This window comes from Octopus bimaculoides, chromosome 16 (genome assembly GCF_046866305.1).
Source record: "Octopus bimaculoides isolate indiv1 chromosome 16, ASM4686630v1, whole genome shotgun sequence".
NCBI classification, from domain to species: Eukaryota; Metazoa; Mollusca; class Cephalopoda; order Octopoda; family Octopodidae; genus Octopus; species Octopus bimaculoides.
The window spans coordinates 8,555,742-8,575,735 of NC_142943.1; the positions used below are offsets into that span (position 1 = coordinate 8,555,742).

At 35.3% G+C, this 19,994-nt stretch overlaps 2 protein-coding genes across 2 annotated transcripts in view; one reads left to right on the forward strand and one right to left on the reverse strand.

The window, feature by feature from the left end:
• Positions 1-558: 558 nt before the first annotated feature.
• The window catches only part of LOC106882160 (uncharacterized), a 28,391-nt gene continuing 8,955 nt past the window's right edge, over positions 559-19,994 (reverse strand). The window contains exons 3-7 of the mRNA XM_014932732.3: positions 15,984-16,114; positions 11,268-11,363; positions 9,140-9,204; positions 6,414-6,542; positions 559-1,277 (exon numbers count right to left, since the gene is read on the reverse strand). Of these exons, the coding sequence (XP_014788218.1) occupies positions 978-1,277; positions 6,414-6,542; positions 9,140-9,204; positions 11,268-11,363; positions 15,984-16,114 (721 nt within the window). The 3' untranslated portion in view covers positions 559-977. The remainder of the gene's footprint in view (positions 1,278-6,413; positions 6,543-9,139; positions 9,205-11,267; positions 11,364-15,983; positions 16,115-19,994) is intronic.
• LOC149132267 (general transcription factor II-I repeat domain-containing protein 2-like) lies at positions 16,524-17,367 on the forward strand. The gene is made up of 2 exons (XM_089364880.1): positions 16,524-16,551; positions 16,652-17,367. Exons 1-2 carry the CDS (start codon positions 16,524-16,526, stop codon positions 17,365-17,367), a joined length of 744 nt encoding a protein of 247 aa, XP_089221006.1.

The following is a 19,994-nucleotide window of genomic DNA, read 5'->3' on the forward strand; positions in this document are numbered from 1 at the left end:
CAAAATGTCAGTAAAACAAACATAATTTAAACAAGAGCATTCGGAGAGCACAAACCTCCGCCAAGGCAACACCAACGTCCTATCAATGAGTTTCGGATGCCGGGGTGGAAACTCACACCACCATCTCTTCAGTTATCTTGCCATTGAAAATTGCTATGAAAATGACTCCAGAGACAAGTGACTAGGTCGGTCCTTTGAAATACAGATACTACTCATTTTTGGCAGCTGAGCAGACTAGAGTAATGTGAAATAAAATGTCTTGCTCAAGGACACAACGTGTCACTGGGAATTGAACTCATGACCTTGTGATTATGAGTCGAATGCCCTAACCACTAAGCCATGTACCTTCACAATACTAAGATTATATTGCTATTAAATATCTACATTTCAGCTTGCTTTGCTTCACTTTCATTTTGCATGTAACAATATCTAATTATATAACTGAATGTTATATATAAACAAACAATGCACTCCTTTCATACGGTTTGCACCAAAAGAGATGGGCTCAATTTTCCATTACACATAAATGTAGATAGGATAACAGTATTCACAATGATATTATGTTTGGTAAAGAAAACTAACTTTATTGAAAATCAATCAAAGTGTATGTGTGTATATATAAAATTTATTACCAATATTTCGCTAGTTATTTTTCATTGCTTTATAAATGCACATTCTTTCAACATAATGGCAATTCATCGGATATGTCTATTTTATGTTTTCCACTGTTGACTTTTGAGCTTCCTTCATGTTGCCATGTTGCATTTCTTGCCAGTCTTCTTTTCATATGCATGCCATACATATACTTATGTATATACATCATAGCAATATAAGATACAATGATATCAAACCAATGTAAAACACGCTACCTTAGAGATAGCATGTTAACACTAGTGTGTACATGTGCGAAAGTATGAGCTCACAATATCTTCCAGATTACAACCTTTAAAAGAACATCTCAGCTATCATTAGTGGTTTCACAGTTCTTCTCGGGGACAAGAGACACCTGTACCCCCCAGGCCACAATAACCTGAGGGGTTTTTGTGCAGGTATTGCTGGTGGTAATCTTCGGCATAGTAAAACTTCATTGCTGGACATATTTCAGTAGTTATAGCTGGGAAGCCTTTTTTTTTTAGCGCTACCTCATACTTTTCCTTTGTTTCTTGTGCTTCCTTCAGCTGCTGCTCACCGTAGCAATAGATGGCTGACCGATATGTTGTACCAATGTCATTTCCTTGTCGCATTCCTTGGGTTGGGTTGTGACTCTCCCAGAATATCTGTAATAATGATAACAAAAATAATAATGATAATAATAATAATAATAAAAATAATCTGTGCAGGATGTGCAAAAGATTGTCTTAACGGGAATGTTTTTGCTTTTTCTCTCTGTCTCTCTTCCTCGTTTTTTTTATTCTTGTCACATGACTTTGCAAGTGAACAATCTGGTGTCTTTATTTTAATGGCCTACTAAAGTATACAGTGAGTTTCTTTGCCCTAGGTGTCGGGAAAACACTTGGCAAGAAATGGAAACAAAATAGAAAGAAGAAGGAGGAGGAGGAGCAGAAGAAGAAGAGGAGGAGGAGGAGGAGGAGGAGGAGCAGAAGAAGAAGAGGAGGAGGAGGAGCAGAAGAAGAAGAGGAGGAGGAGGAGACGTCATGACAATATAGCATGGATTGTCCATTGGACACTTTGCAACAAGTATGGACTTGACAGAGCAAAAAAAGTTGTACGAACATAAACTCGAAAGCATCATGCTGTAACTTTAACTTAAATACAGTCAACAACATTGAATGAGTTGTGCTAAAGCTAAAAACACTGCATCTGGGAATCCATTAGAGTATAAAACTATGCAGATAAGTTGCAGTTTTAAGTTGGCCCAGAGTTACCTCTCTTCAATATTTCTCTGAATGATAAATGTAATTAAGAGTTAATGTGAGGGTAGGTAGCCTGAATGATAAATGTAATTAAGAGTTAATGTGAGGGTAGGTAGCCTGAATGATAAATGTAATTAAGAGTTAATGTGAGGGTAGGTAGCCTGAATGATAAATGTAATTAAGAGTTAATGTGAGGGTAGGTAGCCGGAATGATAAATGTAAACCAGAGAAGACGAAGAGATAATTAAATGTTAATATGTTTAACATTATATGGTGATAGTGTGAAGTAGGAACTTTGAAGGATAAATATAGACCAGAGAGAGCATATATCAAATAGATCAGAAAAGACCAGAGATAATTAACTTTAACCCTATCATGTTTCTGGTATACTTTAACCCTATGTTCCTGGTATACAAGAATAGCATAAACGAAACCTTTATTGGGTTCCCAGCAAAAAGATAATGAACAACTCACACAGAAACAGATGGTAAAATACTAAAAACTGGCAATTAGTCTCTTTCCAACTTTTTAGTCATGCGTGTTTATGACTCATTGCTAAAGGTGTTCTCCATAGTTGTTGTTTGTTTTTGTTTTTAATCTTTTTTTTTTTTTAAAGAAGACAATTTTGCAATGAAATGAGTACCTGATGAACCCAGCACTTCATCTTGTAAATGAGCAAGGCCTAAACTTTTTGCAGTTGAAGAAATCATTGATATTTACACTTATGCAGACAATGAGAATGTTTTGGACAAACAGACAAGAGAAAGTGATGAGGGAAGGAGCAATTCAGGAGAACGAATGCAATTGTTGAAAATAGGCTTATTATTATTATTATTATTATTATTATTATTATTATTATTCAGTAGTCTTATTTTTATAACGTGCTTTCACCACACCACCGAGCGCAGCTCTGTGTGCTTTGGGTATGTGCTGTGGTTTGCTGTGGTGCTCTTATGTTTACTGTATTGAAAGTGTTTTGCGTAGGATGTGTGCAGTGCCCAGTAGTGCAATTTTCTGTATGTTATATATATTTGTAAGTCCTGGTGTTTTTGTTATGTATTTGTCTGAATATTTTTTTTATTATACCTAAGGCACCTACTATGATAGGAATTGTTTCTGTTTTTAGATTCCACATTCGAGTTACCTCTATTTCCAGGTCTTTGTATTTTGAAAGTTTTTCCATTTCTTTTAGGGAAACGTTGTCATCTGCTGGTATTGATACATCAATTAGAAAGCATTTTTTTTCTTCATGGTCTTTGACAACTATATCTGGTCTATTGGCCTTAATTTCTCTATCTGTGTGTATTGGCATATCCCAGAGTATTATTATTATTATTATTATTATTATTATTATTATTATTATTATTATTATTATTCTCCAAATCTATTTTTTTCTATTTGTGATTCTGCCCATTAGTTTGTCTGCAATGGACCACTATGGTAGTTGAGAGAAAGACCTATTACTGTTGTTCTCCTGATACCTTTTGGTGATTAGTTTGCCTGCAGTCATTACTCTTGAGTTGTACATGCAACCATTTATTTTCTTGCTTGGGAGACCAAGTGGAGGATAAAGTCAGACACAGGAGCCCAGATCTGAGAGGGTTAATGCTAATGTTTTTTAACAATGTTTGAAACTAGTTAAAGAAGAAAAAGTTAAGAGGTTTTAAGTGGTGGTTATTTTCTTAAGTTTACTGTAGTTGAGAACTAAATAAACTGTTTCTCATTTGTTATCACTGGTCTTTTAAATATTCTCTTTTACTGCAGACGTCAAGTTTCTTTCAGCAAACAAGAAATAGTTTGGCTGTTATTGCGATAGTTTGTTGCTAGGATACACTATCTGTAAAGTGAATTTTGGATTATATTTTTAAATTAATATAACTGAACTTATAAAATTTGAGGCATTCTCCCAGCACATCAAATACCTGATGTATGCATACATTTCTGTCTGTTTATAAATCTGGTAAGCAAATGAATGATTATATTTTGCTGAGGAAAACAATAAAACTGAAACTTATTCCAAGTTGTCTCCTTTACTACCAAAACTCAGATTATTTTTTTCCCCTTACTACGTTTCTGATTTATATTTATAATAAAAAGGGAGCTGTGAATCACGTCATTTCAAAACCTGTTTTGCTTTGTTCTGTTAATTTCGAGTTGTCTCCCTGGGACTTGTTAGGGTTATCTAAATATTGTTCAGCAATGTTTATCATTCCACTATACACGTGTGGTCTATGTCAAATCTTGAATAATTCATTGCTGTGCTCACTGAAGGTGTACTCAGAATCCACCTTCTGTACCATGGCCATATGCTCTAGCTTCAGGCCCCACAGACAGACAGGTTCATTTTCACTCTTTAGTCGAAAGGCATCCTCAAGCTCATGCTTGAGGCTCAACTTGTGGCCCAATTTGTGGCCCAACTTGTGAGCCACAAGTTGGAGTATAAGCTTGCCCATGAGTCAGAGGTTAGAATCTGAGTACGCCAGTCTCTAAGCTCCCTGGCACACTCACAATCCAGCCTCTGTCCCATAAGTGTACTCATGTACTAGTATAAACATGCCGGAGTCCTGCCCATACTTCAGCATCTTCTGCATCACAAGCACACTTGGCGTATCTTTCTCTGTTGCACAACCTTGTTCGTACTTCAGCCTCTAGTTCACAAGCACACACGAGCACTAGCCCCAGGCCCAGAGCCATGCTAATATTTCAGCCTCTAGCACACAAACACACTTGCCCACCAGCCCCTAACTCAGAGCTATGTTCATACTTCAGACTCTGGCCCACACAAATCTGTGCACCAGTTCCTGGCCCAGAGTCATGCTAATACTTCAGCCTCTGGATCGCAGGCACACTTGTGCACCAGTGACCTGGTACATAGCCTTGCTCACCACACCAGCCCCTATTCCATAGACATGTTCATGAACTGGTTTCAATCCCACAGCCATCAGCCATACTCATGTTCCTGGTTATATCTCGCAAGCATGTTGCAAATCCATGCTCTAGTTCACAGGCATGGACACACTTCATTTTCTGGCCCACAGGCACACTCATTCCCTGGCTTTATCCCTCAGTCATGCTCACACTTCAACCCCTAATGAAAAACATCACAATAACATTTGAATTACAGATACAATCCACTCAACGAGCTCGTATGCAATTCCCGTCAAGTCATTTTCAATTACAAGGTTTGAGTCAACCTGAGTATCTTGGCAAGATTTGAACTCAGAACATAAAGAGATCAACTATGCTTAGACTTGGCTCTCCGTTGTTTGCAATGATGAGTGTCCCAGTTGAACTGCTTCAATGGAACAGCCTGCTCATGAAATTAACATGCAAGTGGCTGAGTGCTCCACAGACACATGTTCACTTAACATAGTTCTCAGGGAGATTCAGCATGACACATCAAATACAGCAGAGCTGGTCCATAGAAATACAATGAACTACAATTTATATTTGCCAGCTGAGTGGACTGGAGCAACATGAAATAAAGTGTCTTGCTCAAGGACACAACATGATGCTGGGAATCAAACTCACAACCTTACGATTGTGATCTGAACACCTTTAGCCATTAAACCAAGTGCCTTCTCATGGAGAGCAAAGAGCTAATAAATCCTTTTCCATTCTGCTATAGGCACAAGGCCTGAAATTTTTCAGGGAGGGACCAGTTGATTACATTGACCCCAGTGTTTCACTGGTACTTATTTCATCGATCCCGAAAGGATGAAAAGCAAAGTTGACCTCGGCAAAATTTGAACTCAGAACGTAGTGATGGGTGAAATACTACTAAGCATTTTGTCCAGCATGCTAACGATTCTGGCAGCTGACTGCCTTAAGCAAAGAACTAATAATGACAATAATGAAAAGCAACAAAAAATAAGAAGCAGAGAGAGTTGGGGAGGGGGAGGAGGAAGAGATGGAAAAGTAAGACAAAGAGGAGTCAGATATTAATTAAGTGATGACCCCAGGCTGTGGTAAATAGGAAACTGCTTCATAAGATGAGGGCCAAACAACTGGATTTCTTGGGTGTGTGATGAGGAAAGAAGGCCTGAAGAATTTTGCAATGAGTGGAGAGATTGAAGGGAAAAGAAGGAGAGGAAGGAAAAGTAAGTAGGGCACATAAAATACACCATTTTGAGCGTGGCCGTTGCCAGTGCCCGCCTGACTGCCCCTCGTGCCGGTGGCACGTAAAAGCACCCACTACACTCTCGGAGTGTTTGGCATTAGGAAGGGCATACAGCTGTAGAAACTCTGCCAGATCAGATTGGAGCCTGGTGCAGCCTTCTGGTTTCACCAGTCCTCAGTCAAATCGTCCAATCCATGCTAGCATGGAGAGTGGACGTTAAACAATGATGATGATGATGATGATGATGATGATATGAATGTCAATCTTGAGAAACAGGTTGTAAGAAAGAGGCATTAAACATCAAGAACTATTTCAGAAAACAAAGAATAGTGAATTGTGGCTGGACATGACCACCACTGTGGACATGGCTCCTAAAAAGAAAGGAAGAGAGAAAGAAAGATCCAAAGCAAATTACTGACCTTGAGTAAATCCACGTATTTCACCTCACTAGGATTGAACTGCATACGTACAACTTCGGCATGATTTGTTTTTCCTGAACAAATTTCGTTATATGTTGGGTTCTCTGTATGACCCCCAGAATATCCAACCTGTCGGAGAAAATTTTGCTTCATTTTAGAATAATACAGTTCTATATTTAAGAGATGAGGAATTTTGTACATTTGACGTATATATATATATATATATATATATATATATATATAGACAACATATTTTTATACATGCAAGGCCACAGGTGGTGAAATTTCAAAAATTTTGCTATCCTATATTGATTTATGAATATATATATATATATATATATACATATATATATATAGATAGATAGATAGATAGATAGATAGATAGATAGATAGATAGATATATACACATACATACAAATATATATATATATATATATATATATACACACACACACACACACACATCCACATACAAACACACACACATATTCACACATGCCATGCACACACACACACATATATATATATATGCATGTATGTGTTTTTAGAGAGAGAGAGAGAAAATTATATGAGTATTTGAATATATATGTGTGTGCATATGTGCGCTTACATAACAGAATAAGTTTCAAATCTGTATACATGTGTGTGCATGTGTGTGTGCATGTGTGTGTGTGTGTGTGTGTGTGAAAATAGGAAGATATGAATACATATATAAATGGATGTGTATTTCTTTTATTCATTTAATGGTTTCAGTCAATGAACTGTAGCCATAATGGGTTTTCAAGTACTTAGAATAAGTACTTCAAGTACCTATTTCAGTCTCGTATTTTCTCAATCATTGTTTGCCCAACCCATGTAAGCATAGAAAGTGGATGGTAAAATGGCGATGGTGGTGGTGGTGGTGCTGCTGCTGCTCTGTGCATATGTGTGTGTTCGCGCACATTTACTTTAACACTGGCTTGAAGTCGGTCTTGTATATGTTTTGATATGGGCCCCCTAATGTCTTGTAAGTTATTGGTCAGACAAGCATAAGGAGGAAAGAATATATCTCCTTTAATTGTCCCTCAGAGAATTGAATTTGTACAAAATCTGTGATAAATTTTCAATCCTTTCCGTTGATAATTCATACCTAGTTCTAGGATGTGTGTGTGTGTGTGTGTGTAACTAAAATACAAGTATGATACAAGTTTTTATGTATGAATGTATGCATAGGTATATGTAGGCACAGGCGTGGGTGTGTGGTAAGAAGCTTGCTTCCCAACCACATGATTCTGGGTTCAGTCCCACTGCGTGGCACCTTGGGCAAGTGTCTTCTACTTTAGCCTTGGGCTGACCAAAGCCTTGTGAGAGGATTTGGTAGACAGAAACTGAAAGAAGCTCGTCGTATATATGTGTGTGTGTGTGTGTTTGTGTGTCTGTGTTTGTCCCCCCAACATCGCTTGACAACCGATGTTGGTGTGTTTACATCCCAGTAACTTAGCGGTTCGGCAAAAGAGACCGATAGAATAAGTACTAGGCTTACAAAGAATAAGTCCTGGGGTCGATTTGCATGACTAAAGGCGGTGCTCCAGCATGGCCGCAGTCAAATGACTGAAACAAGTAAAAGAGTAACTCCAGTGAATTTGCCTCTCAAAATATATCACAAATATATTTTAAACTAAAGTTCCTTTTTTTTATTTATTTATCTATAGATAGATAGACGGATGGATGGATGGACGGATGGATAGATATATAAATTACTATTAATTGTATATATCGTTATATATTAAAGATAAAGATAAATTCGATTGCTCAAGACATGAGTTATTGCCCCTTATATAATAATAATACATAAAGAGAAGTTGGTTTCTTTTTTTTGGGGGGGGGGGGGGGTTCTTTCACTTTCACTTCATAATATAAGCTATTCACTTCATAATATAAGCTATCCCCCAGAAAATTATACCTAGCTTGACTTCAAAATTAATCTCATTCAGCATAACAAAATACACTCAGCTATATAGTAAAATATAATACAAATCCATGGGTAGAGATGGACTATATGTAATCTGAACCTTTCCCCCCCTTATTTATTAATTTTTTTTACGGAATCCCACGTTTTAGGCTATGGAGATTCCGATTCTGAAAAAAAAATTTTTGAAAAATTTCAATCCCCCCCCCCCCCATCAAGCAGGCTATTTACATGCTAGAAATAACAGCCAAATCTCACAAAACTAGTGTTAGGGTTGGGTTAGGGTTAGGGTTAGGGTCAGGGTTAGGGTTAGGGTTAGGGTTACGGTTTGAATTAGGGTTAGGTTTACTCTGTGGATCTATATAAAAACCGGGATGGGGATCGAAATTTTGAAATTGAGATTTTTGAAAATTTTTTTCCAGAATCGGATTTTCCATGGTCTGAAACATAGGATTCCGTAAAAAAAACAAAATTTAAAAGTGGGGGTATACCCAGATTACATATACTCCATCTCCACCAATCCATGTATTGATAACTATCCTGTTGCAGAGACATAAGGCGACTGCTTGAGACTCTGAAATTTTTGTCTAACAAACGAGTATCATCATACAAGGGAGGTTATTCATCTCCAATCTTCTGTGAAAAACATGTCTGGTGATGAGAAAATATTACCTTGCTTGGTAACAGGCGATGCTTGGCAACAAGAAAGGCATCTACCTCAATAAATTCCATCTGACCCATGCAAGCATGGTAAAGTGGATGTTAAACAATGACTTACTTGTGTAGAAAAAACACCAGGCACATTCCAGAACCTTTTCTCAGCACCCCAGAAACAACCCATACCTAAAACAAAGATTTGATTCTGTATTACACACACGAGAGATAAAATATCATTTAATGCACAGAGTATAAAGATACGAACTACTAATAGTTTCATCAGAGCCTAAAGATTGCTTGGAGACACAAAGTATGTTATGGAAACTTGTCTAGACCCATGTCTCCAAAGCATGAAACCATTAGTAGCTCATATCTTTATATTATGTACATTAAAAGATATACAAGAGTGCCTTGATACATGAGTTAATTTGTTCTTGGAGACCACTCATAAAGTGAAAACTCATAAAGCAGGGAGATAATTTCCCATAGTAGCAATGTTATGAATTGTAATTCATTCCCAGAAAAATATTTTACTTATAAAATTTATAATACTTGTATATAAATGGCAATAAAATAACAACAGAATTTAAAGAATATTTTAGACAAAATAAAAAAAAATGTGAAGATCATTTATAATATGAAATATATTATCATTATTAAAGAAGTGATTTTAAATTCTCAAACGCAAGATAAACTACCCCTATTTTGAACAGGATAAACTACCCCTATTTTGCAGAAAAAAGTGTTGGTGGCCAGCTATGAGACTCGAACTCACACCTCCGTGATTACACGTCGCAGTGCTCTAAACCATTAACCCTTTTGGTACCATCCCGGCTGAAACCGGCTCTGGCTCTGTAGTATAAATGTCTTATTTTCATAAGTTCTGAATAAAAATCTTCCACCAACCTTAGTCACAATGTATGTTCCTAACACTAGCTTAATAATAACCAAGTCATTTTACTAAATTCTTTGTTATATTTAAAATTAATTGAAAGAACCACAGAGCATTTCAAAATAAATACGGTAACGAAAGGGTTAAGCTAAACTGCCCTCACCACAAATTCTTCTGCAAATTTAAGATGTATAGAAATCTCACATTATGAGACACTATCATACGTTAAATTCAAATTATTGTTTTCTGAATCACTTTCTCTCACACTAGACTCGCACAGACCATCGCTTGTAGATGTGATTGCCGATTCACAAGCACTTGTAGAGAGACTTGTAGATTTCTTTTTAAAAAACAAGTTTAAAGTTGTTTGCTTAGAAGAAACTCTTTTTCACTCTCTATAAATTTCTCGGTAACATGCAGAAGCATTTGTTATGGTAGTAGAAAATTTTGTGCTTGAAAAATTTCCAAGGCTTTATCCAAATATTGAAATGTTTCTAGGAGTCCTTTCAAATATGTGGCATGGAGAATTAGCTTATAATAATCTCTCTCAATAAAGCGCACATGCAAAATAAGACATCTGAATTTTATGTCATCATTTTATTCTGTTGCTACATGCAGCTGTGTAGACACATCAGAACCAGTGTTGCTACATGTTGTGATGTTGCCACACATACACAGTATGGCTGTTTAACCTTTCTATATTATAAAGTAAAACTCGTAAATTCGGGGTCTCATAAAGTGAGGTATTATTGTATAAATAGGATATATGTGTGTGCATATATATATATATGTACACAGACACATACACATACTTACTTTACCTGCGAAACATATGGTAAAGTCTGGATGTGTTGTTTTGTGTGGAATGCAGTGGGGACATCTGGGCATGTTCTGTAGGGTGTAATGTTAAAAACTTGATATACTGTGCAGGTTGCTGAGTAGAGGTCTGGATATATTGTGTGGAGTGGAGTGTGAAAATCTAAATATTTTGTTTTGGGTGCAATGTGGAAGACTTCATTTACTGTGCAGGGTATAGTGTGGAAATCTGGATAAGTTGTGTGAGGTGTAGTTGGAGATCTAAATATTTTGTGAAGGGCACAGTGTGGAAATCCAGATATGTTGTAAAGTAAAATGTGACTTTCTAGAAAGGTTACACAGAATGGAGTGTGACAGTTGGTGTGGAGTATAGAGTAACATTTAGTTCATGTTGCATTTGGTATACAGTGACTGTCTGTAGATGTTATACTGGGTGTAGACTGACACTGTGTATATGTTGTGTTCAGTGCCGTGTAGATAGCAAAGATGTATTATCATTATTATTATTATTGATATTCTGAAGAGATATTCTGGAGCTTACCAAACATTGCATTCTCAAGATGTTCTGGAAATGGCTCAACTGTGGCCCTATTATGGACAGCATGTGTTGACGAAACAACCATTTTATCAGCTCTTCCTGTGGACAGAACATACAGGTATACATTAGTAATATATCACATTGTATATCATGTGTGTGTATGTGTGTGTTATATACAGAATGAGGAAGTAAAACTTACATTACAAGTTACACTAATATTTCCCAACAACCACTATACCATATGATATGAAACCTAATGCAGAACAAAGAATACATTGTAAGCTCATAATAGACATTTTTTTGCAGGAAGATTTGAGAATATGACTGCACAGGAAGACAAACGCCAAAGAGTGTGTAATCTGGTCCTTGTACAAGTCAATCCGAAGAGGATCTCAAGCATAGTTGGAGTATTCTTAGGCACAGTTTATAAAGTCAAGAAGAGAAAGGACATGGGTAACAGCATTCAGAGGAAGTCTGGCAGCAGTGGGGCCACAAAAAGCAGAATCAGGACTTCATCAACACCCTCAAGTTCAAAATTTCAATGGACCACATCCATGAGGAAACTGGTTTCTAAACTTGGCCATCAGACCAGCTGTGAATGATGACTTGAGCCTCAAGTCTTACACCAGGACATTCTAAGGACTGGACGTATTCTATCTTTTCATTTTTCAAAGAAAATATTTCTCCACCATTTCCTATTTTACCCTCGTTCTGGTCTAACAACCCTCCATGTTTGTTTTCGTTTGGTTCCCTTGTATGTCTCCACTGTCCTGTTTTTGTTCCCATCTTTGACTCTCCATAAATCCAAAATCTTATTTTGGTACTTATGGGAGCAACTGTCTTTGAAGACTCATATTGCCATTCAATGCTTGAAATGAGGATAGATAAACAGCTGATAACTGATGAAGGGTCGTTCTTTATGTTACTTGTTCTGTTTTCCATTTGTTTCTTTCACTGTTTGTATATCGAATTCATTTGTTTTGGTGACGTCCTGTACCCAAATATGCATGTGTGTGTGTGTGTGTATGTATATATATATATATATATATATATATATATATATATATATATATATATATATATATATATATATATATATACATATATATATATATCAAATAATAAGCAACACGGATTTCAAAAGTGATTGCAGTACGCACGTTTCATGCTACTTCAATTTATTTAAGTAATGTGAGCATTACCTTAAATGCAATATGAAGAGCAATCTTCAGCTGCACGAAAAAATGTAGAAAAAAAGACATATTACAAATGTGGCAACATATTAAAACCAAGTGGGAGAGAGCAGAGGAAGAATATATAAGTCCATCTTGACATAGCAGGGTCTATCAGGGTCTATATATATATACACATGCATATTTGGGTACATGTATATATATATATATATATATATATATATATATATACATGCACCTATATATATATATATTACTTATGTTATTATTTGATTGAATGCCACGCATCCATTTCCAAGTAAGTTTATCTTAATCTTTTTGATACGACTCTACTCTATAGTGTTTTTTTCCTTATCTTTTTCTACCCTTCACCGCTATATGTATATATATATATATATATATATATATATATATATATATATATATATATATATATATATATATATATATATATGAATATATACGTATATATGTACATATATATATATATATATATATATATATATATATATACACACACACATACATATATACACACACACATACATACATTCACACACACACATATATCAAGATGTAGGTGGAAATAGCTCAGAATTAAGTTTAAGACATTTCAGTTTAAGAGGGAATTTGCTAAAAGATTATATAAATATCAAATATTACAAAAAATTTGAAGTAAAAACAGTCTGTCTTCTGTCTGGTGGTGAAGAACATGTCTTTTGATTGGGTGTAGAATTCAAAGTGTTAGAGGGTGAAAGCAGGGGTGTCTATTGTCTAATCTAAAAAAAGATCTTTGAGTGTTCCTGTCAAAGGAGAGGCTAAAGAGCCTTTTTTGAATGGGTTTTATGTCCACCTTGTGTGTGTGTGTGTGTGTGTGTTGTGTTGAGTGTCCTTTCAATATGTTTTGAAAAGTGACCAGCTGTAAGTTGTTGGGTCAGTATGCTGTGAAAAATGAATTAGAATTTTTGTTTGGGTTAGATGTAATCTTTGGAGTGTCTCCACCTGTGTGTATGAGTGTGGTCACCAGCTGTGTGTATGTTTGTTTTTGTGATCCTTTCATTTTTGTGTATGTGTGTGTTTGTGTGTGTGTGTGTGTACAGAGTTGTGTGTGTACAGAGTTGTGTGTGTGCTTTTGTGATGTTTTCTTTTGTATGTGTGTGTGTGTGTGTGTGTGTTTATGCAATGTTTTCTTTTTTGTGCATGTGTGTATGTTTGCGTGTGTGTGTGTATTCATGATGTTTTCTACTATATGTGTATGTGTCTGTTTTTTTGTGTATGTGTGTATGTGTGTATATATTTAACATCCGCTTTCCATGCTAGGTAATTTAATATATATATATATTCAAATTGAGTTAAAAGCAGGTCAGGAGATATAAACAATATATATACACACACACACACACCTATGAGTATATATATATATATATATAATGCACTGATCCCTGGTAGAAAATTCAACAAAAAAAGTACTCCATTTAGTGAGAGATAAATATTATTATTTAAAGGTCACAATACATGTATTAATGCGCTACTAATAGTTTTATATGTTGAGAAAACTCAAACATATTTTTCAGGTGCAAACCACATACCATAACAAACTAAAAAAAAAATTGAGTTATAGAAGAAACATGAAAAAAGTGTCTGCATTTTTTATATGCTGCCTCCTCAGTTTTTTCACATCTCTTCTATAATTCAATTTTTTTAGTTTGTTATATGTAGTTTGCATCTGAAGAATATGTTTGAGTTTTCTCAACATATGAAACTATTAGTAGCGCTTTAATACATGTATCGTGACCTTTATAAAAGGCAGAGATATCAAACTAACCAGCATTACTTTTGCTGACCTAGTAGAGGCAAGACGATTTTATTGTTCACTGGAATTTTTCTATCATGCTTGTATTAATTTTATGACTTTTCCATGACACAGAAGTATTTTTGACTTCTATTTTTAGTGAGACAGGTACTCACACAATACCCTTGTATATATATATATATATATATTAATTTTTCCAGTACGGCTGATATTCGCTGCCGCTAGTGATGGTATTTTGATAGTTCTATCACTTTCATATTTACTTATAAACACACACACTCATTATATACATATATGTATGTAAATCTACATGGGACATTTATCAATATGGACCAAGAAAGAAAAAAACAATCTAGCTCTTCTCTCCATGTCTCCCTCTCCCCTATTAATTCAATTTAATTCATAGTCTTCCCTTCCCCACTGCCTCATTCTCTGTGGTCGCTTACATTACATTCTCTCTCTCTCTCTTTCTCCTTCTCTATCTCTCTCTCTCTCTCTCTCTCTTTTTCACACACACACACACAGTACATCTATCCTGATTCAATCCCAGTCTAAAAACTTTATGACAACTGAAGATCAAACAAACAGAATGTAGTGTAGAGATAAATAATTTTTAATCTCTTAATACAAAAGTAATAACAAGAAAACGATTAATCTTAATCTTAATCCTATAATGCCTGTAGCTCATAATCCTTGATGCTTCAAATGCAATATGTTTTGGACAGAAAACGACAAAAACCTGAAATCTTGGACAATCAATCCACTAAGGATTCATTTACATATAAACATTATTGCATGCAATAAATTATGATATCTGGCAGTTGTCGCACTTTTTACAGTCATGTTTTTAGATGTGACAAAATTATGTTTTTGTTTTTGCCGCCACCCCCACCCACCTGTATGTTGTTTAGCTTCAGATGAACCCACAATGAATAGCCCTACGATTAAAGGATTTTCAACTATCTCCAGTTCATACTCATCGTTTTGTATATCTGGATACACACTGTCCAAAATGATAATATCTATGACTTTTGGTCATTATTTGTACTTTGTCTGAGTATAATTCAGCTAATGAAAGTCCCAGCCCACCCACATGTAAGAGCAATATTTTCAATCTGTGTTTTTTACATCTTGATATTTTCATTTGATAAGATGGTTAGTTCTGTTAAGATCCTCAAAATAATTGTAATGAAAAACTCAAAATATAAATAACTTGTTTTCTGAAATTATTTCAACAATATGAAGCTCTTTTTAATGTTACAGCCTGAATCCAAATTTATGCCACTTCATGCAATGTAATTTAAAACAGAAAAGAAAAGGCAAACAGTTTGGTAAAGACTGTCGAATTGTTTGCCTTTTCCTTTCTACTTTAATACTTACTTAGTGGCTCAAGGGGAAGCCACTTCTAGCCACTTTAGAAAGGCAGTCACAAAATCACATGTTCAAGTGCAGTTCAAACCAGAATTTTAGTGATATACCAAGTTGAGCATTCAGAGTGCATACCTATTTGTTTGAGTCACCCTGACAAAAACTCTTTGTATCTTTTATACAATATAATTTATCATACAGAGGAGTTATCATACAATAACTCTTGTATTTTAGATGATAGATAATGATTTGAATGAAACCCTGTAAAGGCTCCCTTATTTGAAGTTGAAGGGTTAGAATGAGAAGTGTTATTGTTTTGAAAAAAAAAATGTCGTAAAATTTGACCTGGCAATGCATCTTCTTTTGGGATAATTGTCATAGCTTGTCCCATAACTGAGGTGAAAGTACGTCCACTGCGCTGAATAGGTAGGAGTAAGGAATAAAGTGGCAAAAGTAGGGTCCTGGTATTAAGAAACCTGGTAGAAGAGAAACAAAAGAACTATTTACAACAAAGCAGACAAAGATAAAACATCCTCAGCTCTTTGTCATTATCTTAATTTGATTATTTTTATTTAATTAACGACAACCGAACTAACAGACAAGACTCTACACAATTGATTCCCAAACTTATTTTATCATGGAATCTGTTATGTCTTCAGAATGCTCACCTCAGCAGGTCGAAGACATGTGCACCACAATAATCTGTTGTGGTTGAGGGTGTCATTTCTTAGGAATAATATCATGTGACTTTTTTGCATCAATAAAGCTGGCATTTGAGGTGATTCAATTTTAAATTTACTCCAGCACAACCTTTGATACAGAAGCCTTCTGATACCAATGAGTAAATTAGTTTCTTTTCACAATAAATTTCAAATTTTGTTATCCATGGCGTCGGCTATAAAAAATCAGAAAGGTAGACAAGGAGAATCACAGGTGTAACGAGGCATAGACAAATTTGTATTTCTTTGTGGAATCAAATACAAAATGTCTCTGCCTGATTTGTGGTAAAACAGCTGCAGTTCCAAAAGTTGAGAATGTGAAATGGCATTACACATTAAAGCACACTTCGACCCATAATCATTATGAAGGAGATCAATACAAGAAGAAAGTGCTTTTACTTCAAAGGAATTTAGTCTCGAAAAAGAATATTTTTCGGAAAATAGATGATGAATCAAGAAAATATGCCAAAGTAAGTTTCATCATTGCTGAAAAGATTGCACATAACATGAAATTTTTTTCTGAAGGAGATTTTGTCAAAGAATGTATCACCTTGGTGATTGAAATTCTATGCCCTGAGAAAAAGAGAGCTATAAAATGTGTTAGCTTGTTGCATAATACTATGACCAGAAGGATTGAAGAACTGGCTGAAAATGTGAAAATGCAGTTGAATGAACTTTATAAAAACTTCGAAGATTACAGCATTGCCATCAACGAATCTACTGACATTACTAATACGCCACAAATGGCGATTTTTGTGAGAGGTGTTGATTCGAGTTTTAATATCACTGAAGAGTTACTTGCTCCATGCCCTATGAAAGGGAATTGCACAGGTGCTGTTGGTTTCAAAGAAATTGATACTGTGCTCGAAAAGGTGGGACTGACTTACAATCACCAGGTGGGAATTGCTAATGACGGTGCACTGGTGATGATTGGCAAGGAACTAGGCTTGCATGGTTTTATCCAAAGAAAACTAGAATCCTTGAACATGAGTAAAGACCAAATATTGTGAAGTCTGAACCATGGGATATGTTTTTGGTCACGGTTGCCATTTTGTAGTAGGTAATTTTGCTGCTAAGGCACAACGTCTGCATGCTATCACAAGTTCTTCAATGTCACAGTCCATTCTTGGCCAATATACATATCTTCTCATTAACGATTTCATCTCGAAATCCCTGGGTGACCAATGTGAAATTCCTTTAGTAATTGCTTCTGTAGTGTGGCTTGCACTACAACTCTTTGTGAATACATCAACACATTGTCACAAATCAAGAACAGGTTTGAATTGTGTTGCATTCAGCAAAGCACATTTTTATCTCTTTTTAGCCTTCAGTATTTGTTTCATTTTTTTCTTTTTTTTAATGAATTGATCATGTTTTTGCTTTTAATTTTATGCCTTGTAATGTAACTGGTAGTTCACGCATGATATTACACAAAACATTTTTAATTTCATTTTCCACTTGCAAAGTAGCAACCATGGTATCCTCAAACAGTTCAGCATTTTTCAAAATCAGTCTTGATAAACAATCAGCATGTCCTAATTTCTTAGATGGTATAAATTCTATCTTAAAATCATAGTTTAGTAATATAATACCTCAGCATTGCAACCTATTAACTGTATGAGTAAGGATTCCTTTCTTTGACCCATATATTATATAATAATGGCTGATGATCAGTCAGTAGTCAAAAACTTCTACCGTGTAAAAATCTATGAAATTTTTTCACAGAAAATAATAATCATTCGAGCCTCTTTCACAAAATCTTCAAATTTTATTCACCAAATCTCTTGATTTTGTTTTTGGTTTTTTTACCCTACCAAATTCTGGTGCCTCAAACATTTTAAGTACCACATTTAATCTTTTGATTAAATCTATATATATATATATATATATATATATATATATATATATATATATATATATATATATATATATATATATATATATATATATATATATATATATATATTTATATATATATATATAGAGAGAGAGAGAGAGAGATAGATAGATAGAAAGATAGATATAAAACAGGCTTCTTTCAGTTTCCATCTACAAAATCCCCTCACATGCGTTTAGTTACCCTGTATATATAGTAGAAGACACTTGAGCCCAAGGTTCCACGCAGTGGGACTGAACCCAAACCACTTACTAACCACATAATCATATCTGTGTATGTACTTGTAAATGAGAAATTGCAAAACAGAGAGTGGTAGAAATACAGATTGACAGTAAAAACAATACATACAGTGTATCTTCCCAAGAGGCAAGCAAAGAGCTGAAACTGTAAAGGAAACTAAAATAAAATAGACATACAGGCTGAAATGAACTTTCCTCCACGGCTTAAACAGACGAAGCAGTTTGGGTTGCTTACTATCAACTCTATGGTATCACTTTCTGACACTTAGCAATTTTATATACATGATATGTGTAATTTTATCATCATCCTTGTTTATTATCATTATTATCATTATCTCGTCACAATCATCGTTGGTCAGCATATTTGCCAAAGTAGAGTGGGGTGAGGAGAGGGAAGAGAAAGTGGTATGAACAGAATCATTATTGTTAAGTAAAAGGACTAAAGCTTATGTAATGTTCTTATTAAGTTTTTTTGTAGGGTAGTAGAACTGTTTGGGTGTTAGACAAACAAGTTTAACCCTTTCGTTACAAAGAATTTAGTAAAATAACTTAGTTATAATTCATGTATGTATGTATGTATGCATGCATGCATGTATGTGTGTTCGTATGTATATACATGTATATGAGTATATACACACATACATATATATGAATATATATGTATATATATATATGTATATATGTGTGTATATATATATAAATAATTAAGATTCAGTTTAATTAGATACTTAAGTTGAGGCACCAAGTTAGTCCAGTACTATCCGTACAGCTCTAATAGACATCCTTGTCACTTATTTGCTTTATATATATATATACACACACACACACACACACACACAAATCTATATACATAGACATATAAACAGATATAACCAAACATATATATGTAATGTATATAATAAAGAGAATGAATGGGAGAAAGAGAGCCTGCCGTATGTCGACCCAATAGAGGGACCAGCTATCCGAGTTGATAGTACCAGGGTAGATAAAGCAATTAAGAGTATGAAGACTGGGAAAGCCCCCGGCCCATCAGGAATCACTGCAGAGATGCTCAAAATATCTGGCAGTGTTGGCTATAGCCTAGTCACCCGTATTACGAACCAGGTGATACACGAAGGAGTCATACCCAATGACTGGTGTAGCAGCATCATAGTCAACTGCTACAAAGGTAAAGGTGACGCTTTAGATACAAATAATTACAGAGGCATCAAGCTGTTAGATCAGGTTATGAAAGTTACAGAGAGGGTCATAGCCCAACTAATTAGGGAGCGAATCAATTTAGATGAGATGCAGTTTGGGTTCGTGCCAGGTAAAAGCACTACTGATGCCTTATTTCTAGTGAGACAGTTGCAGGAGAAATACCTAGCTAAGGATAAACCTCTGTACCTGGCTTTCGTTGACATGGAGAAAGCCTTTGACAGGGTCCCCCGATCCCTTATCTGGTGGTCAATGAGGAAACTTGGGATAGAAGAATGGTTAGTGAGAGCTGTGCGAGCCATGT

Coding starts and splice junctions, on each gene's coding strand:
- LOC149132267 (XM_089364880.1), top strand. CDS start 16,524: ATGGCGTCGGCTATAAAAAATCAGAAAG. Junction 16,552..16,651: donor GGCTATAAAAAATCAGAAAG/GTAGACAAGGAG, acceptor GTGGTAAAACAG/CTGCAGTTCCAAAAGTTGAG.